General features: G+C 42.3%; 1 protein-coding gene across 1 annotated transcript in view; it reads right to left on the minus strand.

Moving 5' to 3' along the window:
* LOC132397848 (leucine-rich repeat-containing G-protein coupled receptor 5-like) overlaps positions 1–26,945 on the minus strand; it is a 181,221-nt gene that overhangs the window by 86,313 nt on the left and 67,963 nt on the right. The window contains exons 3-4 of the mRNA XM_059976598.1: positions 17,315–17,386; positions 6,243–6,314 (exon numbers count right to left, since the gene is read on the minus strand). Of these exons, the coding sequence (XP_059832581.1) occupies positions 6,243–6,314; positions 17,315–17,386 (144 nt within the window). The remainder of the gene's footprint in view (positions 1–6,242; positions 6,315–17,314; positions 17,387–26,945) is intronic.

Below are 26,945 nucleotides of genomic sequence, written 5' to 3' on the forward strand. Positions count from 1 at the left end.
ACTATTAGTTTACAGTGATACCAGACTCCAAAGTGTTTTTCATTTCTGCTGGTTCTTAACCCGGTCACAGGGTACGTGATAACTTATATTAGGAAATCAATGTTTTCTTCTACATAGTGAGAAAAAGTAGTCAAAAGACTGAATAGGGAGGTCACGGACCATGAAAAGAAATATTGACGTGGGACCTACAGCTCTCTAAAAAGGAACCAAACCATGGAGAAAGTAAGGTGTCTAGCTCAGTCTACGGTTGAGGAAGGTGGTGGGGAGAATGGCTCTTAATTTTAAAATGTTGTTCAATGATTCCTGTGATAGCAACCAGTTGAAAGAAAATTCCACAGTGCACTATGCCAGGAATGGGTAAGAAAATATGTGTTTATTTAATGTCAAGTAGTAAAATTGATTCCTTAAGGTTGTCATAGCCAGAGGAAGTAATGGGAATAAGCTCCCACTACCTATTAAATGCTCTCAATAGCATGTGTCTGAAATAGTCTCTGACAACCAAGTCCAGCTCCCAGCCTTTGCGTGTGGCTTAGCTACTAAATCTGGTGGAAAGGGCAAAGGTGGGTTACTGATGCCTTAAAACCAGATGCTTTGGGCAGATGGGGCTCATCAGCCGCGGTTGGCAGCTCATCGTGGAGAAGGAAAATTCTGATCTCAAACCTCCGCTGCCTTGCGGCTATACCTACTCATGGGGAAGGCTTCGAGAGTAAACCTCGATGAATATTCTGGAGCTGGAGCTCCTAAGGCAGCCCTACGCTGAGTTCAATGCTGACTGAGAACTCCTGCGATGCTGATGGTGCAAACTGTGTTGGTCTCTGCAGCTGTTTTGGATTCATCAGCCACTTGGAGAGGGGGAGCTTGCTGTCTGTAATGTACTGTGCTGGCTTGTTTATCACATAGACGGCCAGGATGCAGCATCCATGGTCAACCCCAACCAGCAGTGTCTATGTAAAATAACCATTATTTTCCACTCTCTTTCCTTTCCCCAAGAGTGCTGTCTGTTTAGACCATAAGACCATAAGATAAAGGGGCAGAATTAGGCCATCTGACCCATCAAGTCTGCTCTGCCAGTTCATAATGGCTGATCCACTCCCTCTCAGCCCCAATCTCCTGCCTTCTCCCCATATCCCTTCATTCCCTGACTAATCAAGGTTCTATCAACCTCTGCCTTGGAAAAGAGATTTCTCAAACCATGTGCAGCATGAGGAAAGAATGGAGATAACACGTTAACAAAGATCAGGCCTCCTTTTCCCACCTAGACCCTGTCAGTTTTGCAGAGATCACTTTGATTAAGCTTTGCACCACACATTTTTTATTTGTTAACTTGAGCTGACAATAACTCCTGCTATTTTGCATTGACTTTTGGTCATCTTTCCCCATTCAGGTCTATTATAATGAATATCCAGGTGGAGCCTGACAAGAATGCTGGGACAAATATTGCCATATGTCAGGCATTTGCAAAATGCCAGGGTGGAACTGGCCAGGATCACTGAGGCCATTTGGTTAGCTCGAGGCTGTTAATCAGCACAGAGCTAGCTGCCACTCTGCCTGAGAAATGGATTGCATCAATAAAATCAAACGGGAAAATTATATCTTGGTTTGTGACACTGAGCACAAAGGTATAAAATGCTTGGCTAGAAGCTGAACACACGTAGATTGCTTTCCTAATGAGTAACAGATGTCCTTTGTTAGGGTCCCATTAGCTCCTGCTGTAGTTTTACAGATAGCTTGATTCTCCTGGCCATGGTACACAAGGGCACAGGTGCACATGCGCGCGCACACACCACACACACACTACATTGATTAGTGGGATATCTGTGCCCGGTAAACGCAATCCCATCAAACACCTTCATCCATGTGGGAGGATGACATAATGATGTAAATTTTAAGCAATCATCTGTTACCTGCTTACTTTCGTTTCTCTCTGTGACTGTCCTGCCTTGCAGCCATTTTAACTGTGTTTTCATCCCAATGAAATCCACATTCATTTCCATTTTGCTTCTTAAACTGCAGATGATCAGGTTCAGTTCCTATCACTGCCAGCAAGGAGTCTTTATGTTCTCCCCGTGACTGTGTGGGTTTCCTCCGGGTGCTCCAGTTTCCCCCCACAATCCAAAGATTTACCGGCCTGTAGGTTAACGGTCATTGTAAATTGTCCCTTGATTAGGCTAAGATTAAATTGGTGGTTTTTGAGCAGCACGGCTGGAAGGGCTGGAAGGGCCTTTTGCACGTTGTATCTCAATAAATAAATAAATGTCAAGTTGGGGATTTCTTTGATAAAAAGGTCTTGATTATTAAAGATCAGAATTTGATTGTGCTTACCAAAATCATGATCGTAGAAAAAATAGAACTCTTTAGATTTCAGTGCAGATTGAATGGATGGATTTGTTGCAGTTAGAACACCCTACATCATTAACTAAAACAGGAATTTTTTGGGAGGGGGCAGGCGCACCTTTAATTATTAGCAGTACTTAACATGGGGTCCTGTATGAACACACAAAAGAAATGCATGTGGACAGATTCACAGAGAAGCATAGAGTGCAAATGGAGAAACACGTGTGCACAAAAATGCAGAAATTCGCAGTGTTGTGTATTTTATATTTAAGTAATATTTGAATAAACTTGTATAGAAATTGGTTGATTAAGTATTCCTGCCTATTTAAATAATTCATTACAGGTATAGATGCGTGAATTGCATATGCCATCACTCTACCTCGTGATACATGCGCCTCGCTTCAAGTAAAACACAAAGTTAGACTCCCATTTCAGAATCTCAGGACTTCCCTTGAATTAGTTGAATGTTTTGAAGTTACAAAACATAACACACAGAAATGTACTGTTGCACACATTGCCATAAACACTCACAACTGTACAAATAGTGGGAAACACATATACACACTCTCCCGCAGTTACACACCCACAAACACACACACACACACACACACACACACACACACACACACACACACACACACACACACACACACACACACACACACACACACACACACACACACACACACACACACACACTTAGTTCCACCAGTCACTTCCATTGTTGTGCTAAAAATCCATAAAGGGATAATGCGTTTTCTTCTGTGCTGATTATTATGTTTTCTTCTTTGCTGCTGTTTCAGTTGTATTATACAGCTGTTGTATCCCCATAAAGCTTTATTCATTCACTGGCACCTCTCTCACTCTCTCTGTCTCTCAGTGAACGGATGTAAAAAATCATCGATGTTATTTCGTTGATGGAAGACCACAGTGCAGCTCCATCTTCAAGGTCGCTCTCTTTACACTCACCTTATTCTATCCCCGAAACCCACTGCAACACTTTGTCTGCAATCAGTCACAGGAAACAATTCCTCAAGCTGTGACAACATTGCAGGAACAATTACGGTTCGCGTACGTAAGATTTACATATCACATATAAGTTACAGAGGTGAATGTATAAAGAAGCACTTGAATTGGCATGGTGTAGAAGGCAATGGATTAATTGCTGGTGAACAAGGATGAGTGTCTGTAGGTTGTTGATGGTCAGCATAGGAATAATTTGGAAAGAGATCTGTCTCTACACTGAATGTCACTACATACAGTACTCTGCTGAAGTCTCAAGCACACGTACCATATATAGTTAAGGTGCCTAAGACTGTTACAGTCTTTTACAGTCTGTTACATTGCACTGTACTGCTGCCAAAAAAAAAACCCAGATTTCACGACAGATGTGAGTGATGATAAACCTGATTCTGATATGGGTCTCTACCGTGGACTGAGAGGCAGGGAGAGGAGAATCATGGTTAGGAAAAGGGGAATGGAGAGGGGAGGGTGCGGGAAGCACAGAAAGACATTCTGTAATGATCAATAAACCAATTGTTTGGAATCACCTTCCCTGGTGTCTCAGGGTGTCTGCACCCTCACCACCACCCGACCCTGGCACTCTTTCTTTGCCACCTGCCTCACACCACTCCCACAGCACACCACATATACATGTGCCTAAGACTTTTGCATAGTACTGTACGTATAAGCACAAGCACGCAACTATAAATGGGTCAGGTTTGCTTCTGACAATGATCCACTACCCTGGAAAACTAAGTCAGATATTTGGTTTTGACTGGTTCTAATTCAAGATTCAAGTTTGTTTCATGTCATTTCCAGTACACAACATAAAGCAGAAAAAAATAATTGTTACTCCAAATCCAATGCAGCCCCAAAAAAACACAATATGATAAAGAATGCAATAAATGTAAATATACTAGAGAGCTTAAATTGATTGTATGACCATAAGTTGACACTTGGCAGAGGAGTAAACACAAAGAACACTGCAGATGCTGTGGTCAAATCAACACGTACAAACACGCTGGAGGAACTCAGCAGGTCGGGCAGCATCCGTGGAAACATAGTCTCCAGCCCTTTGGTATGAACATCGAATTCTCTAACTTCCAGTAATTCCCTCCCTCTCCCTTCCCCCATCCCACTTTCACTCTGCCTCCTCCTCCAGCTGCCTATCACCTCTCTCATGATTCTGTCTTCTTCCACTACCCATAGTGCTTTCCCTGTACGTTCCTTCTTCACCTTTCCTGCCTATCCCCTCCCTGCTTCCCCTCCCCCACCCCTTGAACTTTCCTCTGATTGGTTTTTCACCTGGCACCTACCAGCCTTCTCCTTCCCACCCTGCCCCCTCCTTCGACAGTCCTGACCTAGGGTCTCGGCCCAAAACGTTCACTGTTCGTTTCCACAGATGCTGCCCAACCTGCTGAGTTCCTCCAGCGTGTTTGTACGTGGCAGAGGAGTGCTTGTCCATATGGTGACTGACAGGAAGTGACGAAGTAGTGGGGGTTGTGGGTATGGAGGGGTGGGTGGAGGTGTTGATCAGCCTTACTGCTTGGGGAAAGTAACTGATTTTGGGTCTGGCAGGTCTGGCATGGATGCGATGGAGCCGCATTCCCAATGGGAGTGGGATGAACAGTCCATGAGCAGCGTAGCTGCTAACCTTCATGATGATTCTGGCCCTTTTTCAGCAGTGTGTTATAAATATATATTCCCAGTACACAGTACAAATTGTGTGTGGGTGTGAATATAAAGAGCTTTTTTCATTATGATGCTGGAAAGAATCAATGCATTTTTATCTTTGAGGATGAAGATCCATTGTTGGCTGACAGATGCAAAACTGCTAACGCAATACTGTCTACATCCTGTCTTCAAAATAATCTCAATTTAAGCATCAGTGGGTGCAACTGGATTGTTCCAGCACCACAAGGTCATTATTGATGTAAACTTCCATTGCTACAAAGTTAATGAATAAGCCCTTCCTTTCAAAATAGAAAGAATAACAACTTTATGTTTCTGATTCGTATCTGTGGCAAATCATGTTAGGTGTATCCTGCAATAGAACCTCTATTCCTCTTACTGACAGAGAATAGAACATTATAACATTTATTGATATAAATGTTGCTATAAATATGATTTTAATAAAACAGAATTTTTATTGGGGGTTATAAAATATGGCTGAAAACTGCCCTAGAACATTAAGGCATCTCAAAGTGTGGGACATAGGATCACGCCTGCAGGCTAACTTGTTCTAAGGTTGCGAGGGCAGCAAGGTAGGGTAGCAGATAGCAGTTAGCACAATGCTTTACAGCACCAATGATCAGAAGACGGGGTTCAATTCCCACCACTATCTGTAAGGATATTGTACGTTCTCCCTGTGAGGGCGTCAATTTCCTCTGGGTGCTCCAGTGTCTTCCCACACTCTGAATGAAAAAGATGCCCAGGTTCGGGTTACTAAGTGGTGGGCGTGCTATGTTGGCACCAGAAGCATGGCGACTCTCGCAGAGCTGCCCCCCAGCACATCCTCGGACAGTGCTGATGCAAAAAATGCTTTTCACTGTATGATCTGATATTTTGATGTGCTGTACACGTGACGAATAAAGCTAATCTTGCCTGATCACACTGAAATTTTCAAATGTCAGCTGGAAGCTAAATGTTCCCACACAAAGATGAGAATCAGTGTTGGCAGTAGTTTCAAGTATGATGTATTAATGGTTTAGAAAGTTGTCACTAATTTTCCTTGTTAGGTCCAGGAAAAAGTAATGACGAGTGTTTCATCCTCATTGTAGAAAAGGAAAGAGAGCAACTATGATTGTCCTGCACCAAGTTCTGGATAGAGAGTTAATGGCAGGGCAGCGCAGCTTTCATACTGAAGTATATCCTGGAGTATGCTCAAGGAGTTACAGTGTACTTACAGTGACTGAAGACTCCTCAGATTCCGTAGTGCCTCTTCAGGAACTGTCCATAGCTGATTATTCTGCAACATGCTGATTATTTGGGAAAGAAAAAAATCAATTGGTCAGGACAACGAGCCATCATTCTGTGCTATTTCCTTACATTTAAATTCTTAACAAGTTTATAAGGGTTCAGCAGATGTTGGAAATCTTGTGCAACATACATAAAATGCTGGAGATACTCTGCAACGTGAGACAATCTTTTGGAAAATAACACACACAAAATGCTGGGGGGACTCAGCAGGTCAGGCAGCATCTATGGAAAAGAGTAAACAGTTGACTTTACGGGCCGAGACAACTTCTTCAGGACTAGAAAGGAAGGGGAGATGTCAGAGTAACAAGGTGGGGGGAGGGGAGGAATAAGTATAAGAGGGTGGCTGACAGGTGAAACTGGACAGGATGAAGTAAAGAGTGGAAAGTTGGTTGGTGAAAGAGATAAAGGGCTAGAGAAGGGAGAATCTGATAGGAGAGGACAGAAGACCATGGAAGAAAGGGAAGGGTAAGGTGAACACGTCAGGCTGCATCTAAGAAGGGGAATAAGCAGTCAATGTTTGGGGCTGAGAGCCTTCATCAGGACAGGAAAGGAATGGAACAAAAGCCAGGTTAAAATACTGGGGGACAGGGAAGAGTATGAGCTAGTAAGTGATAGGTGAGACCAGGTAAGGGAAATTCCTCCAACTTTCACCCTGCCCTCACATTTACTTGGCCATCTCTGACTTCTCTTCCCTCTTTCTCAATTTCCAGAGTCTGTCCGTTGACATCTTTTACAAGCCTGTTGACCATAAATCTTCCCATCCAATCACTTGCAAAAATGCCATTCCCTTCTCCAAGTTCCTCAGTCTCTGCTGCATCTGTTCCAGAACATCTGAGATGTCCTTTTTTAAAACAATTGTGATTTCTCTTCCACCACCACTAATACTGCCCTCACTCATATCTCCTCTATTTCCTGCATATCAGCCATCCTTTCACCCCTCCACTGTCATACCAGGGATAGGGACTCCCCTTACCCTTACCTCATGAGCCTCACTATCAAGCACATATTCTCCACAACTTCCACCATCTCCAATGGGATCCAATCACTCACCTTTCACTCTCCCTGTAAACTTTGGTTTCTGCAGGGATTGTTCTCTACATGGCTCCCTTGTCCACTTGTCCCTCCCCCCCCACCCCTTATCTCCCTCCTGGCACTTACCACTGTTACCGTTACAAGAGCTACAACTGCCCCTACACCTCCTCCTCGACTACCATTCAGGGCCCCGAACTATCCTCCCAGGTGAGGCAACTCTTCACCTACAAGAACGCTGGGGTCATCTCTTGTACCTGGCGCTCCCAGCACAGTGAAACCATTAGACATTGCAGCAGAATTTAGCCATTTCTTTTAGCGGTTGTGCAGATGAATTACTAGACATATCATTGTAAACTGGGTCTATTTGAATTCGCATAAATAAATTCAAAGTACCTGGTGTGGTTATCAACCTCTGACCTGGCCACCAGTTAAAAGAAAGGGGCAAATCAATTAGTTATTTTTGAAAGCGGGAAGCTGCTGATGCAAAAACTCTGAAGTCAAAGCAGGAAATTCTGGAAACACTCAAAGGTTCCAAGGTTTCAAAGGTATATTTAATGTCAGAGAAGTGTATACAAAATACATTCTGAAATTCTTTTTCTTCGCAAGCATCCACGAAAATAGAGGAGTGCCCCAAAGAATGACTGTCAGTTAAACATTAGAACCCCAAAGCCCCCCCCCAGTTCCCCCCTCCCTTGCACAAGCAGCAAGGCAATGCCCCCCTCCCCACCTCAAAGTCATTTTATTGTAAAGTATGCACGTACAATAAAACTCTGATATTTGTCTTACCCAGAAAGTCATGAAATACAGAAAGACTATGGGTATTGATGACAGAAAAGACATCAACTCCCTCCAACCATATGAAAAAGAAAAGAAACAAAACTCATGGGTTCCAAAACTCCCCGCTCCTCTGCTGCAAAGAACAGCCACAATAACAGTCAATGACACCCCCCAAAAAAACAATCTCCAATCCCTGACACCCTCACTCACAGAAAAGAACAGAGACAGTAGCACCAAGCCCCCAACCCCCCCCCCCCCTCCACACACCAAAAATTAACAGATCACCTGCCCGCCAACAAGAAAGAAAACTGAGGAAACCCAGTATAAAGTACAGTCCAATAATCACATAAACCTCAGAATATGAGAAACATCATTTCGTCTGCACACGAGGAGAGCAGCTGCATGAACTCAGTCCTTCCGTAAAGGGTGATCACCGACCTGGGTTCGAACATGTCGAACCAGGACCAAACGCCACCAATCCAGGTCGAATGTGCCGATCCGGGGCTGAACAGGCTGACCCAGGTCCAAACACCATCGATCCATATCGAACATGCCAATCTGGCTGCTGAATAAATCTGTTGGGAGTCATCTCTGACCCCCTCTGCATTCAACTTGAATCTTCAGTCCTCCTTGTCACTTTCAGATGGGGTAATTCATGACCCCGCACTGTGTCTTGGGTTTTTTTCCATGAGTTAGCTTGTGTTCTCGGACCCTTTCAGCCTCTTGTCTCTGATCTCCAGAGGCAGCTCTCCAGACACAGCATAGTACTGGATAGTTCGATCGAGTTCCTAACTATATGTCACAGGCTTGCACGAGGAAATTTGCAGATGCTGAAAATTCAAACAACACACACAAAATGCTGGTGAATCACAACAGGCCAGGCAGCATCTAAAGGGAGAAGCACTGTCGACGTTTCGGGCCGAGACCCTTCGTCAGGACTAACCGAAAGGAAAGATAGTAAGAGATTTGAAAGTAGGAGGGGGAGGGGGAAATGCGAAATGATAGGAGAAGACCGGAGGGGAAGGGATGAAGCTAAGAGCTGGAAAGGTGATTGGCAAAAGTGATACAGAGCTGGAGAAGGGAAAGGATCATGGGACAGGAGGCCTTGGGAGAAAGAAAGGGGGGAGAGCACCAGAGGGAGATGGAGAACAGGCAGAGTGATGGGCAGAGAGAGAGAGAGAGAGAAAAAAAAACAAACAACTAAATATGTCAGGGAATGGGTAATAAGAAGAGGAGGGGCATTAACGGAAGTTAGAGAAGTCAATGTTCATGTCATCAGGTTGGAGGCTACCCAGCCAGTATATAAGGTGTTGTTCCTCCAACCTGAGTGTGGCTTCATCTTGACAGTAGAGGAGGCCATGGATAGACATATCAGAATGGGAATGGGACATGGAATTAAAATGTGTGGCCACTGGGAGATCCTGCTTTTTCTGGCGGCCAGAGCGTAGGTGTTCAGCGAAACGGTCTCCCAGTCTGCGTTGGGCCTCACCAATATATAAAAGGCCACACCGGGAGCACTGGACGCAGTATACCACACCAGCTGAATCACAGGTGAAGTGTCGCCTCACCTGGAAGGACTGTCTGGGGCCCTGCATGGTGGTGAGGGAGGAAGTGTAAGGGCAGGTGTAGCACTTGTTCCGTTTACAAGGATAAGTGCCAGGAGGGAGATCGGAGGGAAGCGATGGGGGGGACGACGACGACGAATGGACAAGGGAGTCTGCGGAAAGTAGAAAGAGTGGGGGAGGGAAAGATGTGCTTGGTAGTGGGATCCCGTTGGAGGTGGCAGAAGTTATGGAGAATTATACGTTGGACCTGGAGGCTGGTGGGGTGGTAGGTGAGGACAAGGGTGGCAGGCGGATGGGGTGAGGGCAGGTGTGCGGGAAATGGGAGGGATGTGTTTGAGAGCAGAGTTGATGGTGGAAGAAGGGAAGCGGAAAACATCTCCTTTGTACAACACACACAAAATGCTGGTGGAACACAGCAGGCCAGGCAGCATCTATAGGGAGAAGTGCTGTCGACGTTTCAGGCCGAGACCCTTCTTCAGGACTAACCGAAAGGAAAGATAGTAAGAGATTTGAAAGACATCTCCTTTGTCCTGGAATGAAAAGCCTCATCCTGAGAGCAGATGAGGCAGAGATGGAGGAATTGTGAGAAGGGGATAGCATTTTTGCAAGAGACAAGGTGGGAAGAGGAATAGTCCAGGTAGCTGTGAGAGTCTCTATGCTTATATTAAGTCGCAGGCTTGCAACAGTTTCCGTAACACAAACAAGACAAAAAGAACAAGCGAAAGGCATAGAAAAAGTGGAGTAATTGGATAGATTTGCTATCTGAAAGATGCTCCCCAAGGAATCGTTTGGTAGCACCATCTTAGAGTCCATGTTCAGCAGAACTGTGATGACAGAAATAGAGGCAATGAATGTTTCAGGGTGATGACTTTTCATCATAAGTACTTTTTATTAATGAAAAAGATTCTCTCAATATCTGCCCAGATGTGACGGTAATAATAGAAAGCAAGTTGTACTCTATGCGCGCATGTTAGTTCAATAATGAGGGGGTGCTATAGTACCTTCTTTCAAATACCTTTTCAGAGGCATGAGAAGATAGTGAACCACTAATCATGGAAGATCAGGGAAGTTCTACCAACATCATTTAAACAAGTTACTGGTCACTGGCCTGGTATGGAAACACCTTTGCCTTTGAATGGAAAATCCTACAAAAGGTGGTGAATTTGGCCCAGTATATCACAAGTAAAACCCTCCCAACCACTGAGCACATCAACATGAAAAGCTGTCATAGGAAAGCAGCGTCCATCATCAGAGATCCCCACCACTCAGGCCATCTGGCTGCTATCAGGTAGAAGGTACAAGAACCTCAGGACTCGCACCACCAGGTTTAGGAACAGTTGCTACCCCACAGCCATTGGCTCTTGAACAAAGGGGATAACTACACACTCTTGCCCATCCACTGAGGTGTTCACACAACCAATGATCACACCTTAAGGACCCTTTATCTCTAACTGATGTTCTCACTATTTATTTATATTTGCATTCACACAGCTTGTTGCCTTCTGCACGCTGGTTGATCTTTCACTGATCCTGTTATAGTTACTATTCTATAGATTTGCTGACTATGAAAATGAATCTCAGGGTTGTATATGATGACATATATATACTTTGATAATACAATTTACTCTGATTTATTAAGTCATTTACCATGATCCTGTTCCTGACTGGTGCATTTTCTGCCGTTTAAAAAGTACTTCATTTATTATGAGATGCTTTTGGACTTAACAGGTTTTAAACACTGAAAAATCCCCAAGTTCTTCCTCTTTTTAGCAAAAATGTTGCTAAGTCATGGCTTTTACATATTTTTACTGATAATGAATTGAAAACAGAGCGATATCTTTCTCAGAAATACTCACTAAGTCAATGCTGGCAGCCATACAGTGCATTTGGCACCAGTAAGACTGTGGGGGAAATGAGTTTCTACAAAAGTCATTAATAGTCCAGCTTGGGCAGTTTACTGACATTGTGTGGACTTCAGAATCCATTGCATGCTTTAATTGCTGGCACAGTGAGAAGCCTGATATTTCACTACATTTCACCTGGTCTCAATTGCTTGCCTTTGGCAACCAATAACTGGATCTGAATGTGCTAACCATTGCATAAGCAGTCAAACTCAATTGAAAATAAAACCATGAGCAGGATGTTTTCCAGCATAAATTGTTTGGAATAACTCTATACCATTGTATTTTAGAGTTTATTGAATGATTTAAATTTATTATAGCAAGGTAGTTTATAATCTTGAGGGAAGTTATCCTAAAAATAAAAATAAGTTTATTTTATTACGTTTGTTCCCTGATCATACTCTCTAACTCCATGAGTTGTAACCTTGGATGGAGGCATTTTGTTTCATAAACAATTTTTGCTAGATTACGTTAAAAAGGCAGATGGTAGGTAGGTTCAGCCAATGTTAATCTTTCAGTTAACATGCGGACCTCTCTGTGGGCGATTAATTCCCTCAGTGACCTGAGGCTGTTGGTTTGAAGGTATACTCTGAATTGTGACACATATAATCCATTACTTTGAGTTGCATTTACAGATGGGGGCTCAGTGGCAAGCTGGATTGTTTAGTTGTCTCGTAGCTCCTGTGATCTGGGTTTGATTCTGCTTTCTTGTGCTGTCTGAGTCGAACTTGCACATTCTCGCTGTGACTGTGTGGGGTTCCTCAGACGTCTCAATGAAGAGCTGATTGTTAGGCTATCTGGCCACTGCAATTTGTCCCAAGTGTAGGTGGCTTGTGGGAGAATCTGCAGGATTAGCGGGGGTGGAGGAGGGGGTTGTACTATTTATTTATTTATTGAGCTACATCGCGGAATTCAATGACCAATTAAACTACCAACTGGCAAGTCTTTGGACTGGGGGAGGAAACCAGAGAACTTGGAGGAAACCCTCATGGTCACGGGGAGAATGTACAAGCTCCTTACAGGCATCGGCGGGAATTGAACCAGGGTTGCTGGTGCCATAAAGCGTTGTGCTAACCAGGAGTGAACAGAATGGTTTCCAGGAAAATAAGTGGTGGAATGGGATCGTGCTGAAAGCTGAATAGATCTCTTTGATGCTATAAGGGAATATCTAAAACTTGGATAAACTTCCAGCATCAGCAGGTTTCCTCATGTTTGCTCTTTAAACAAACTTCGATAGATGTGTGGTGGAGAGTAGATTATCTGGTTGCATCACAACCTGGTATGGAAACACAAAACCCTTGAATGGAAAAGCCTACAAAGAGTAGTGGATATGTCCCAGTCCATCACAGGTAAAGCCCTCCTCTCCATTTAACACATCTACATGGAGCATGGAGTGTTGTCACAGGAAAGCAGCATCTATCATCAGGGACACCCACCACCCAGAACATACTCTCTTTCTCATTGTTGCCATCAGGATAAAGATACAGGAGCCTCAGGACTCACACCGTCAGCTTCAGGAACAGTTATTACCCATCAGCCATCAGGCTCTTGAACCAGTGGGGATAACTTCACTCAACTTCATTTGCCCCATCACTAAACTGTTCCCATAACCTATGGACTCACTTTCAAGGATCCTTCATCTCCTGTTCTCAATATGTATTGCTTATGTATTTATTATCATTGTTTTTTATTTCTTCTTTCTATTATTAATATTTGTTTCTCTCTTTTGTATTTACGCAGATTGCTGTCTCTTGGTTGTTTGCTTGTCCTGTTGGGTGCAGTCTTCCATTAATTCAACTATGTTTATTTACTGAGTCTGCACGCTAGAAAATGAATCTCAGGGTTGTATATGTGACATGTGTATTCTTTGATTATAAATATACTTTGAGTACTTAGACATTATTCAGGTCACTGCAGTAAGTATTGGTGATGGGAAGATCTATAATGCAATTGGAGGAAGAATCTCAGCAGCACCTTCAAAGGACGTTTGCTATGCAAGACACTTGTTTACTTTGTTGAGATTGCATGTTGAAAGATGACAATGATTAACTCGCCTGTAACCAGCAGCAATAGAAAGTTAATGTCATTAATTTAAATAGGGTTGTGATGATTTTGAGATCTGCGGAATACTCCAAAATCTGGTACATAAGTAATTCCATTTATTCTTAGAATTAGGTTTAGAATACTTCTAGCTGTTCCTCAATAAACTTGTAGGCTGATAATTTTTTATAATGTAAGACATTTTTGCTAAGTATATGGAGGGGTGGTGTTTAGAGGTCTATGGGCCAAACACAGGAAACAAGACTAGCTTGGTAGGGACTGTGGTCAGGATGGATGAGTTGGGCTGAAGGGCCTGATTTTGTGCTGTATTACTGTATGACTCTGTAATAGGAAAAATCAAAATTTGGATCTTCATTTTTTCTGATTAATAATGTATAAATTATGTTTTACAATGTTATTGTTTAAAAAGTAATACTTAGTAAAATATGGATAAAATTTAAAACTAAGGTATCACAACCATGGTTTTGAAATCGACCAAAAATTAATTTTATCAAACACATACAATTATACAAGTCACAATGGTGTACAGATCATCTGCTGCCCTTGATTAAGCCCCTTCCAAAAATATCTAGAAAATAACTAGAAGAAAATAGTATACCACTTTTATAATATTCCTCCAAACAAACAACCTCCTATCTCAACCCCCACCACCCCCAACCAGGATTTTAAGTCTGAGTTTATCTCTCTTTGCTTCTAAATACCTCTTTTGAACAATTCTCTTCACACCTTGCCCCACTTCCTTTACAGAAACCAAATACATTATCTGTCAACAACTGTTTACTTGACAAAGACCTTTTATGTATCCCTCTTGGGAGTATATGTTCTAAACCTCTCTGGCTCAATGCGATGTGTATTCGGCAGCAGAAACAAACACTTTCCTAATAGGCAGAATGAAGATGATTAATGAACAGACCTCAAATTACAACCCTTTCACTTAGCTTCAAATAGGCTCTCTGGAAAAGTGTACTGCAATACCCACTCATTCACATTGAAATTTTATGGCTAAGAAATAGGAGCAGGAGTCGGCCATCTGGCCCATCGAGCCTGCCCCACCATTCAATAAAATTATGGCTGATCTGGGCATGGACTCATCTCCACCTACCTGCCTTTTCCTCATAACCTTTAATTCTCCTAATCTGCAAAAATCTATCCAACCTTGTCTTAAATATATTTACTGAGGTAGCCTCCATGGCTTCATTGGGCAGAAAATTCCACTGAATCACTGCTCAGATTTCAGATTTCAGATTCAGATTTAGTTTATTGTCATTTAAAAACCACAAATGCAATGCAGTTAAAAAATGAGATAACGTTCCTCCAGAATGATATCAACAAAGCACATGACAAAACAGACTACACCAGAAAATCCACATGACGTTTGGCAATCCACAATCCAGAGTCCGGAGAGGCTGCTGCGTATCAATATCGCACTACCATCTTAGTATGTGCCCCGGAAAGGAGCTCCAAATCCACCAGACAAAACAAGACCAAAAACTAAAGCTACAAGACCTGCACAAAACCACATAGTTACAACAGTGCAAACAATACCATAATTTGATTTAAAAAAACAGACCATGGGCATGGTAAAAATAGTCCAAAGATGTTAAAAGACTATAAGTTCGAAAGAAACCACCACACAGTTTCCACAAGTCTGGAAAAGCAATTCCTCCTCATCTCCATCCTAAATCTACTCCCCCAAATTTTGAGGCTATGTCCCTTAGTTCTAGACTCACTTACCAATTCAATGTTTTAATATATAACATTGAAAAGAGAGAGACAATTGATTGTTATGCCACTGATGTTTAGTATAGTAATGAATGTCTTCCATCTTTCAAGGTGTTCAGGGCTTCCTTCATCATGTCAGTAGCCTCCTCTTGGTTTTCACTCAGGTCAGTCATGCAAGTCCCAGGTGGAGACTCAGGAATACTTCCACACTCTGGTGTAGAAGGATTCTTCATTGCTGTTTCCATAATAGTTATTTTTGACCAGTCAGGGTTGTTAGCTCGGAGCTGAACCCCGGAACCTGTAGGACTGGTGGACCAATCTTAGTCAGGCATCCACCGCTTTGACCTGTTTGGCTTGGGTGACCCTACCAAGAGCCAAAGCATAAAGCCAACATAGCTCTGTGGGTCATTGAGGCACGCAATCCTCCAAGCCCATTGACAAGGTTTTGGTGCTCTCCGAGGATAAAATGTTGATATGCTGTTTAGTAGTTCCAAACATGCACACATGCAGAAAAAAATGTTGTGGCTAAAAGGGTCCTGAGATATGAAGTACACTCTTTTTAAACAAAATCGTTGTACCCTTTAACAATCAGGAATACAAGGCGATGCTAATTTTTTGACATTTCCGTTATGTTGTGCCTAAGTGAACATTGACCTGATCTTCTGCAAGGTTAATATTCACTACAATCAGATACAATGTAACAGTAGTCAACAATAAAAATGACTACGAATAAATTGTAGAAAATAATACTAGTTAAGCTAATCACATTACAAATGTGATAACACCTCTCGAAAATCTGTCAAAGTTTTTTTTACCACATATTTGTCCCTATGTTTTTATATTTAAACTCCAGGCCCAGTCAGATGGACCAACATGATCAAATTCATTGTCCTTACCTGTCCATGGCAAGTTTAGACCACAAGACCTAGGAGCAGAATTAGGTCATTTGGCCCATTGAGTCTGCTCTGCCATTTCATCATGGCCAATGTATTTCCCTCTCAGTCTCAACCTCTTTCTTCTCCTCATAACCCTTTGTACCCTGATTAATCAAGAATATATCAACCTCTGACTCTAATATATCCAATGACCTATCCTCCATAGCCACATGTGACAAAGAATTCCACAGAGTCATCACTCTTTGGCTAAAGAATTTCCTCCTCATCTCCATTCTAAATGGACATCCCTCTATTCTGAGACTGTGTCCTCCAGTCTTGGACTTCTCCAAATCAGGAAGCATTCTCTCCACATCTACTCTATCAAGGCCTTTCAACATTCGACAGGTTTCAAGGAGATTCCCCCTCATTCTTCTGATTTCCAGTGAGTACAAGCCCAGAGCTATCAAAAACTCCTCACATGACAAGCCTCTCAATCTCAGAATCATTTTTGTAAACCTCCTTTGAACCCTCTCCAACGTCAACACATCCTTTTTTTAGATAAGGGGCCCGAAACTGCTCACAGTACTCAAAGTGAGGCTTCAGCAGTGACTTATAAAGCCTCAACATTACACCTTTGCTTTTCTAGTCCACTCTTCTCGAAATGAATGCTAACACGGCATTTGCCTTCCTCACCACCAACTCAACCTGCAAATTATCCTTTAGGGAATCCTGCACAAGGACTCCCAAGTCCATTTGCACCTCATAATGTTAATCATAAATTACGCTTGGGAAGGTAATTTTCATTGGTAAAAGATAATTTTATAAATGGCCACATTTTTAAAGCAGAGCAATTTAAACTACAGCAGTATCAGCTGAGTCAGATCATACCAGTTTCCCAACAGCTAAGTCTAATTTAACCTTTTGAGAATGAAATCCAATTCAGTTTCAGGTCAAAATGTTCTGGAGGACAAAGCCAAATTTCATCATTTTTGTTGTTTGGTCCATGAACAAAAAACTTCACGATCTAAGCTACATAAGTTAGCAAATAAAGGAAAAGCTTACTTACAGGACTTTAAGATTGTAAAGACCATCAAATGCTCCCATAGGGATGTTCGTCAAGTCATTTCCTGCAAGACGCCTGTGGGGAGGAGGGGGGAGAATAATCAAACACATTTCTTCATGTGGAATTCATTTAAAAGCTAAGAATTGCAACATAAATACACAAAAATAAGAATTTCCATTATAAAAAAAATCTCTGCAGACTGCAGTGAATAGTTCCTCAGTAAAAGCCACATTAATCCTCAAAGTACATGAAAATAAAGGCATCATGCATTGAGAAAAACATTTTATACTTAAATTAAGAAATAAATGGCATTAAAATTGTGAGGTTGATACGTTGTGCAAGGCTGATACATTAGGGGCATTTAAGAGACTCTTAGGTGTATGTATGAAATTGTCATCAGTCTGGACTAATCATCAAAGGTAACAAATCCAAGCACCACTAGGAAGAGAAGCAAGCTGGTGCCCTGGTGCAGTCACAAGAACTTGGAGCCGAATGCCCCCAAAACCATGACAATGCATATCGTCTTCAGGAGAAATGAGTCTCCTCTCTACCCACTCATCATCAACAACTCTAGTTAGCACCTTTGCAACATTCACATTCTTGGGAATCATTATTTCACAGGAATAATGTGGGAGAACCATATTTCCTTCATTATCAAAAAGGCTCAGCACAGAACGCATTTCTTGTGCCAGTAGGTAAAATTATGTCTTCCTCAGTATACAATTCTATACTACATAGAGAGCAGCCTCACACCAACCATTACTGTCTGGTTGGTGCAACATCCACTACAAAAACTACAGCGAACTGTCAGCAACACACACAAAATGCTGGTGGAACGCAGCAGGCCAGGCAGCATCTATAGGGTGAAACGCTGTTGACGTTTCGGACCGAGACCCTTCGTCAGGACAACTGCGAACTGTTGTGTCAGCAGAGAAGGTCATTGACTGCAGTCTCCCATCACTGCAGGACACAGAAGCAGGCAGGACAAATCATTGCAGACACTGCCCACCCAAAGGCACCCTTTTGGATAACACTATAGGGCTATTAAAACCAAAAAAAAAACTTCACACAATCTTAAAAGTTTCTTCCTCAGCATCAAATTCCAGTTAGAATCATCTGATCGACCATTCTAGTTAGTTCACCCCACCCTCCTCTATCCCTCTATTACTGCACGATAAATATATTAAACCACTTTTTATAATGCAGCTTACATTGTAAATAAATACCGGCATTTATGTGTTTATGCATATTTTATTCCATGTCTGTACTTTAACCTCTAACTTTATTTTTATTTAATTCTTTAGTCTTTATAACTGTTAGATGTCGTTGCACCTTGACCAATATACCAAATTCCCAATACGTGTAAATGTATACAGTGGATAAAGTTCATCTTTGATCCTTGAAAGAGAAAAGGTAAGGCTGTTTAAGAGGCAAACACGAGGAAATCTGCAGATGCTGGAAATTCAAGCAACACACACAGGACTGGTGAAGGGTCTCGGCCCGAAACGTCGACAGTGCTTTTCCTATAGATGCTGCCTGGCCTGCTGCATTCCACTAGCATTTTGTGTGTGTGGCTGTTTAAAAGTGAAGGGTTAGACTGATCTTCAAGTAGGTTAAAGGATCAGCAGAGTATCATGGGCCAAATGGACCTTTATTTTTCTATGTTCAATATTCTATGTTTATTTCATTTTCTAATAGTTGGTTGGTATTGGTGCTATTCCAAAATGTCCCTGAGAAGGGGGTGGAGAGACACCTTATTGAATCATTGCAGCCTTGATGTTGAACAAATTCATTTATTGATGTTGGGATAGGATGGGGGTTTCCAGGATATTAACCCTAACAAAGCTGAAGAGTAATGTACACTCAGTGGCCACTTTATTAGGGACACCAGTAGACCTGCTCGTCAATGCAAATATCTAATCAGCCACTCAAGTGGCAGCAACTCCATGCATAAAAGTATTGTAGATATGGTCAAGAGGTTCAGTAGTTGTTCACAGCAAACATCGGAACGATGAAGGAATGTGGCCTAAGTGACTTTGAACTTGGAATGATTGTTGGTGCCAGATGGAGTGGTTTGTGTTTCTCAGAAACTACTTATTTCAACACTTAAGAGAAGTTTGGATAGGTACATGGATGGTAGGGGTCTGGAGGGGCTATGATTCTGGTGCAGGTCAGTGAGAGTAGGAAGGTTAAATGGTTCAGCATGGACTAGATGGGCTGAAAGGCCTGTTTCTGTGCTGTACTTTCCTATGACTCTATGGCTCTATTCAATCACCTCTGACCTGTGTCTTGTGGAGAGTGGAAAGGCTATGGAGAATGGGGAGTTTGGCCATTTACCACATGATGTCCTCATCGACAAAGGCCATTATATGGCTGTTCCAGTTAAGTTTCTGGTCAATTATGACCCCTCAGGATGTCAATGCTGTTAGAGCTTCAGTGTTAGTGGGCATAATTACAATCTCTGTTGTCAGACATTGTTGGGTGGGCACAGATGTGGAATGAACTTGCTGTTTAGTAGCTGAAGCCTGAAAGAAGCCCAAGTCTTTCAGTATGTAGGTATTGATTTTCAAAGGAGCTGCCACTGGAACAAGATACTGTGCAAACATCAGCAGATAACCCTATGTTTTGACAGAGCTACGCTCATGGGTAAAGAAGCAGAAACTACTTGAGCCTGGGCCACCACCCTGATGAACGTCCGCAGAAATGTCCTTCATTCTGAGGAGCAGTAGGTAGACATTACCTAAAGGGCCATAAACTAGGGTAAACACAGCCAATGATTGAAGGAATTAAGTATTAAACCAGGCATGAGTTTAGATTTATTTATGAATCCTCATAATTTACAGACAAATGATATTTTCTCCGCAATGAGTGTATTAATGAATCATTTGATACACTATTTAGATAAGTTTTGAAGAAAATTCTGGAGCTTTGCTGATTATTCTCTCTTACTCTCCAATTTGCTAGTCAGCAAAGAAGAAAGGTGTTCAATAGCTATTCCTCTGATGGATGTCCATAGACTCTCGAAAGGTTTTAAGTGACAACTGGTTATAATGGTTATCAGTGCGCTTTAGCCCGAAATTCTGCAAATGCTGGAAGTCCAAAGCAACATACACAAAATGCTGGAGGAACTCAGCAGGTTAGGCAGCATCTAAGGAACTGAATAATCAGTCGAGATTTGGGCCAAGACTCTTCTTCAGCGCTGAGAGGGAAGGGGGAAAAGGCCAGAAGGAAAAGGTGTGGGGAGGGGAAGGAGGCTAGGGGAAGGTGATAGGTGAAGCCAGATGGGTGGAAAAGGTCAAGGGTTGGAGAACAAGGAATCTGTTAAGAGAGGAGAGTGGACAACAGGAAAAAGGGAAGGAGGAGGGGACCCAGGGTGAAATAATAGGCAGGTTAGAAGACATGAAAGGTCAGAGCAGGGGATAGAGGAGGCAGAGGGGGAGTTGTGTTCACTGAAAATGCCATCAGGTCAGAGGGTATCCAGATGGAATAGAAGGAGTTTCTCTTACACCCAGAGGGTGGCCTCATCATGGCACACAAGGAGGCCATGGACTGACACGTCGGAACAGGAATGGGAATCGGAATTAAAATGATTGGCCAGTGGGAAATCCTGCTTTTGGCAGATAGTGCAGAGGTGCTCAATGAAACGGTACCCCAATTTACGATGGCTCTCAGCAAAGTAGAGGAAGCTGCACTGGGAGCGCAGACTGACGTTAATATTTCATTATCAATAGCAGTTTGTGAGCAAGGTAAAGCAGAGTATGTCTTTTCAAAAGCTCAAAGAGTCATGGAATGAGAGTGAAAAAAAGGGCCTTTGCTATCTATACTGACCAACAAACCCTGATCACACTAATTCCATTTTCCTCTCTCATCTCTCTATACTCTTCCTCCAATGTTCCTGTCACCTGGCTGCAATAGGAGGCAATTTAGGGTAGCCAGTTACCCTATCAACCAGCACCTTTGGCGTGTGTGAGGAAACAATGTGATCACTGAAAGTACAGATAGGAGCCAAAATTGGTAAGGGACACTGATTTGAACTGCTGCTCTCAGATGAAGAATTGTGACTGAGGATGTCAGGAAGAATAAATGAGATTTGAATTATGTACATGAATCAAAATTACAGGAAAAAAGATGGATGAAAAGAAATAATTAATACATTTTCAATACTAGCTCTCTTCTGAGGGAATTAGTCCACACATAAAGTATAGCCAAAATATAGCTTTTTTTCCTTTGCTATGAAGGTGAGTAAAGAAATTTCATGTCCTGAATGTTAGTTCTATTCATAAACAATGAGAAAATCTGCAGATGCTGGAAATCCAAAGCAACACATACAAAATGCTGGAAGAAATCAGTAGGTCAGGCAGCATCTGTGGAAATGAATAAACAGTCAACGTTTCAGGCCGAGACCCTTGCTGGAATAAAAAGTGGGGGGAGGGCAAAGAGGCTAGCTGGAAGGTGATAGGTGAAGCCAGGTGGGTGAGAAAGGTCAAGGGTGGAGAAGAAGGAATCTGATAGGAGAGGAGAGTGGACCACGGGAGAAAGGGAAGGAGGAGAGGATCCAAAGGGATGTGATGAGCAGTTATGAAGAAGTAACAGCTCAGAGTGGGGGGCAGAGGAAGAGGGGAGTGGGGGGTGATTTTTTTACTGGAAGGAGATTCATGCCATCAGGTTGGAGGCTACCCAGACAGAATATAAGGTATTCCTCCACCCTGAGGATGGCCCTATCTTGGCACAAGAGGAGGCCAAAGGCCAACATGTTGAAATGAGAATAAAATGTTTGGCCACCGGGTGGTTCTGTTTTTGGTGGATGGAGCTGGGGTGCTTGACAAAGTGGCCCCCAATTTATGATGGGTCTCACCAACGCAGAAGGAGGCCGTATCAGGGGCACCCGGCACAATAGACGACCCCAGCAGATTCACAGGTGAAGTGTTGCTTCACCTGGAAGGATTGTTTCGGGCCCTGAATGGAGGTAATGGAGGAAGTGAATGGGCAGGTGTCGTTCTATCCACCTGAGAGCGAGCAAGGAAAACTTCCTGACTCCTGTGCTTGGGCACTGGTGAGCAAAATTTGCTCTCTAAAGTCTGGGTAATTCTGTTTTTTAGCATTCAGTGGTGATTAACATGTACATTACTTTCAATGTACTTTGTTTCCACCTTAATCCTGTTTTCAGTGGCATCTGGAAATTTTCTTTAGCAATTTTGGTCAGCTGGAAGAATTTACCCACTGTTCTGCACACAGGAATAAACACAGAACCTAACTCATCAACTATAATCCTCAATGTGAGTGTCTGTGAGCCATGAGGTTTAGAACCTTAAATATTTTTTCTTTTTTTCCAGTGTTTATGAACGCTAATTTTTTTTAAAAATTCTCTGTCTTGGATCATTGGTTCTGTTATAAGTTCCAGTAGCCTGGCCAGAGGGGTAGAGGTTCTTTTATTTCTTGGCTGCATTCCTGTGGCTTTTTTTATAATGGACCTGGTGTCCATTACTCAGCCATTAGCTGCGAGACAGATGTGTTGATGTGTCTGCTGGTGGGTTGATATTGTTTAGATGTTTGTGAATTGGCTGCTTGTGAATGTCAATGGTCCAGACTTCCTGTGCACAATGACTCTAAAAGAAACATTGGAAAGAAAGTTCCTTTCCTCTTCGGATTTCACATCGTTACATTACAGGCTGCTCCGAGACCCTTAGAGTGTAGTCACGATAAGGATACCAGTCTCAGTCAGTCTTTCCGCCTTCCTTATATCGCTCCGATTTGTACAGATTCAGGAAAAGGCTTGCGTGTGAGAACATGTCTTCCACATTTTAAAGTTGAAAGTAAATTTATTATCAAAGCACGTATATGTCACTGTATACTACCCCAAGATTCATTTTCTTGCAGGCATTCACAGCATAACAAAGAAATGCAATAGAATCAATGAAAATCTGCACATAAAGCCTGACAAACAACCAATGTGAAAAAGATGACAATCGGTGCAAATGCAAAAAAAGAATACTGAGAACGTGAGTTGTAGAGTCACTGAAAGTGTGTTCAGAGGTTGCAGGAACAGCTCAGTGTTGTGGTGAGTGAAGTTCGGAGCCTGATGGGTGGAGGGTAATAACTGTTCCTGAAATGGTGGTGTGGGACCTAAGCTCCTGTACTGTACCTCATTCCTGGTGACGCAGCAGGAAGAGACAATGAGGGTTTCTGATGATAGATGCTGCACTCCGGTGACAGCCCTCCATGTAGATGTGCTCACTGGTGGGAGGGCTTTGCCTGAGATAGACTGGGCCAGATCCACTACTTTTTGGAGGACTTTCTATTCTTGGGTATTGTTGTTTCCATTCCAGGCTGTGATGCAACAAGTCAGGATACTGCCCATCACACATCTATAGAAACTTGGCATTTGTCCTTTACATTTTGCGTTAACAGAGTGTAGGCAGCACTAAGCGATGGATACATATATAACATTTGTAGCAATTTGTTAAAGTTTAAGAAGTTCAGTTACATTAAACCCAAGCAGAAAAGCACGGTGTTTTGCACTGCTGCCAGTGTAAGCTGGGCTGGAGAGTAAAGTTATCTCTCTCATTTACCAATACTTACAGTGAAGTTCCAAGTAAAATTATTATCAAAGTACATATACGAGGGGTGATTGATAAATCCGAGGCCTAAGGTAGAAGTCGATTTTAGAAAACCTAGCACATTTATTTTTCAACATCGCCCCCTCCTACATTTACACACTTAGTCCAGCGGTCGTGGAGCATACGGATCTTGGACCTCCAGAAAGTGTCCACAGCAGGGGTGATTGATAAGCTTCTGGCCTAAGATAGAAGGAGATGAGTTATACAGCTCTCATTACATACGCATGCAGTTCAACTCTTTGAGTGATTATGCAGAAAATTTGAAGTTAATAACTCATCAGGGGTGATTGATAAGTTTGTGGCCTAAGGTAGAAGGAGGTAAGTTATTAACTAAACTTCCTGCATAATCACTCAGAGTTGACCTGCATGTGCATGTAACAAGAACTGTATAACTCACCTCCTTCTACCTTAGACCACGAACTTATCAATCACCCCTCGTGTATCACATACACTACCCTGAGATTCATTTTCCTGTGGGCAGATATAGTAAAAGAATCGAAAGTCGCACCCGACAGGACGGACAAACAACCAGAGTGCAAAAGGCGACAAACTGTACAAATACTATGATAATGACGAATAAGTAATAAATATCAAGAATGTAGGATGATGAAGAGTCGTTGAAAGTGAGTCCATGGGTTGTGGGAACATTTCAATGATGGGTCAAGTGAGGTTATCTCCTGTGGTTCAAGAGCCACAGGGTGAGGGGTAATACAGAAAGAGGATGTGAATTTGCTTTTCCAGTCACTGCATTGGATAAGGTTTGGGCCCTGTCACCTACCCACGTGTGAGGAGGATATTTAGGTCTAAAATAATTTATTATTTACTAGGCAGTACAGTGTGGAGCCATGCCACCCCAGCAACTCCAGATAAACCTGATTAACTCCAACCTAATCACGGGACAATTTACAATGATCAATTAACCTACCCAGTACACTTTCGGACTCTGTGAGGAAACCAGAGGATTTGGGGAAAATCCAAGCATCCCTCAGAGAGGACATGCAGAGATTCCTTACAGAACGGCACCGAATTGAACTCCGAACTCCAGAACACCCCAAACTGTGAAGTGTTGTGCTAACTGCTACCCTACTGCAGCACCCAACGGCGCATAATGTCTGTCTACTCTTTCAGTATAACCCTGAAGGAATGTGACCATGTGAACTCACTAATTTTTAATTCCTTCACATGGAGTTTGTAGTTTTTTTCCCATAAATACCTGGCGTCCATGTTTAAGTTCGATTGTTACTCTATGGGTGGAAGAAGTAGGCATCACTTTGCAATAAATTGCTACCAAAGATTTGCAATTTATGGATTGGACAGAGTTCAAACTGGACTCTTTCCATTTCATGTTTTTATATTCTGTGTTTTTGTCCATTCTTTCTTATTGCCATTTGCACAACTTGTTTTTTTAAGTGTGATGGGGGAGTTAATATTCTTGCTGCTTGTGCAATTTATTGTTTTATCGTGTGGATGGGGGGGTTAACATTCTTGTTGCTGATTGTGCAATTTATTGTATTTTAGTGTGGGGGGGGGTGCTTTTAAGGTTTTTGTTGCCAGTTGTGCAATCTGTTTTTTCCTGTGTGGGGGGGCGGTTAATGTTGCTGTTGTTGGTTGTGCAATCTATTTTTAATGGGGGGTTTAATGTTCTTGCCATTTGCGCAATCTGTTGTTTTTTGTGCAGGGAAGGTTAATGTTCTATTTGCTGTTTGTACATTTGGTTGTTTTTTTTTTGTGGGGGCGGTTAATCTTCTTGCTGTTTGTGCAATTTGTTGTTTTTTGTGTGAGGGGGTGATGTTCTTCTTGTCATTTTGAGGGACTTTTTTTGTGCATGATGCTTTTCTTTAAACAGCACCCATGGGTTTCTTTGTTTCATGACTGTCTAGAGAAGATGAATCTCAGAGATGTATACTGTATACATACTTTGAACCTTGGTCATTTCTTCTTCCACTTTTTCTCTGTACAGGACTTAACAATGTTGACTACTGTCATTCCTTGCCATTTATTAATCATACTTCTGCTATAAACTGGAAAACTCTGCATGGACTAAGAAGTTTTGTAAACTCTTTGTCACCATTTTAGAAAGTGGAAAAAGTCACATAAATCACCTTGCGGCATAGAAGGAAATGACGGGATCAGTTCAACTTTCCATTTTACAATCCAGTTTTATTTTATTCTGTATTAACATCTTTAAATTTAATTGACTGCAATTGCAGCTCTAATTGAATACATAAACTCAGGAAGGTCAAAACCATCAATGTTTATACAAGATGTTTTGCCCACTGCTACGCTTACTGCAACTTCTAATTCTGTTTTAGAAACATAGAAACAGAAAACCTACAGCACAATACAGGCCCTTCAGCCCACAATGCTGTGCTGAACATGAACTTACTTTAGAAATTACCTAGCCCTCTATTTTTCTGTTTTGTTAATGTTTTATCAGATGAAAAAGGAGAAATACATTTATATAGCTCCTTTAGTGACCTCAGCATATAATAAAGTTTGCAGACAAGGTTACAAACTGTCGTTCACATCAACCTGCCTAGTTTAGTAAGCAATTTCACAAGCTGTAGACAAGAACTTCAGGGCATCGTCATCATTATGTGTCCTGTTGTACCATGTGGGTAATCATGCTCTCACGACCATAATTGTTCTTGGTGAATTTTTCTACAGATTTGGTTTGCCATTATCTTCTTCTGGGCAGTGCCTTTACAAGGCAGGTGACACTAGCCATTGCCAATACTTCAGAGATTGTCTGCATGGCATCAGTGGTCGCATAACCAGGATCTGTGATATGCACCGGCTGCTCATACGACCATCCACCATCTGCTCCTGTGGTTTCACATGACCCTGATCAGGGGCTAAGCATGTGCTACACCTTGCCCAAGGGTGACCTGCAGGCTAATGGAAGGACAAAGCACCCTACACCTCCTTCGGTAGGGATGTAGCTACACCCTGACAACGATATAACAAATCCTGGTGTGAAATCACATCATAAACACCAGAGGTCCTGCAGATGCTGG

Source organism: Hypanus sabinus, chromosome 8 (assembly GCF_030144855.1).
Source record: "Hypanus sabinus isolate sHypSab1 chromosome 8, sHypSab1.hap1, whole genome shotgun sequence".
Lineage (NCBI taxonomy): Eukaryota > Metazoa > Chordata > Chondrichthyes > Myliobatiformes > Dasyatidae > Hypanus > Hypanus sabinus.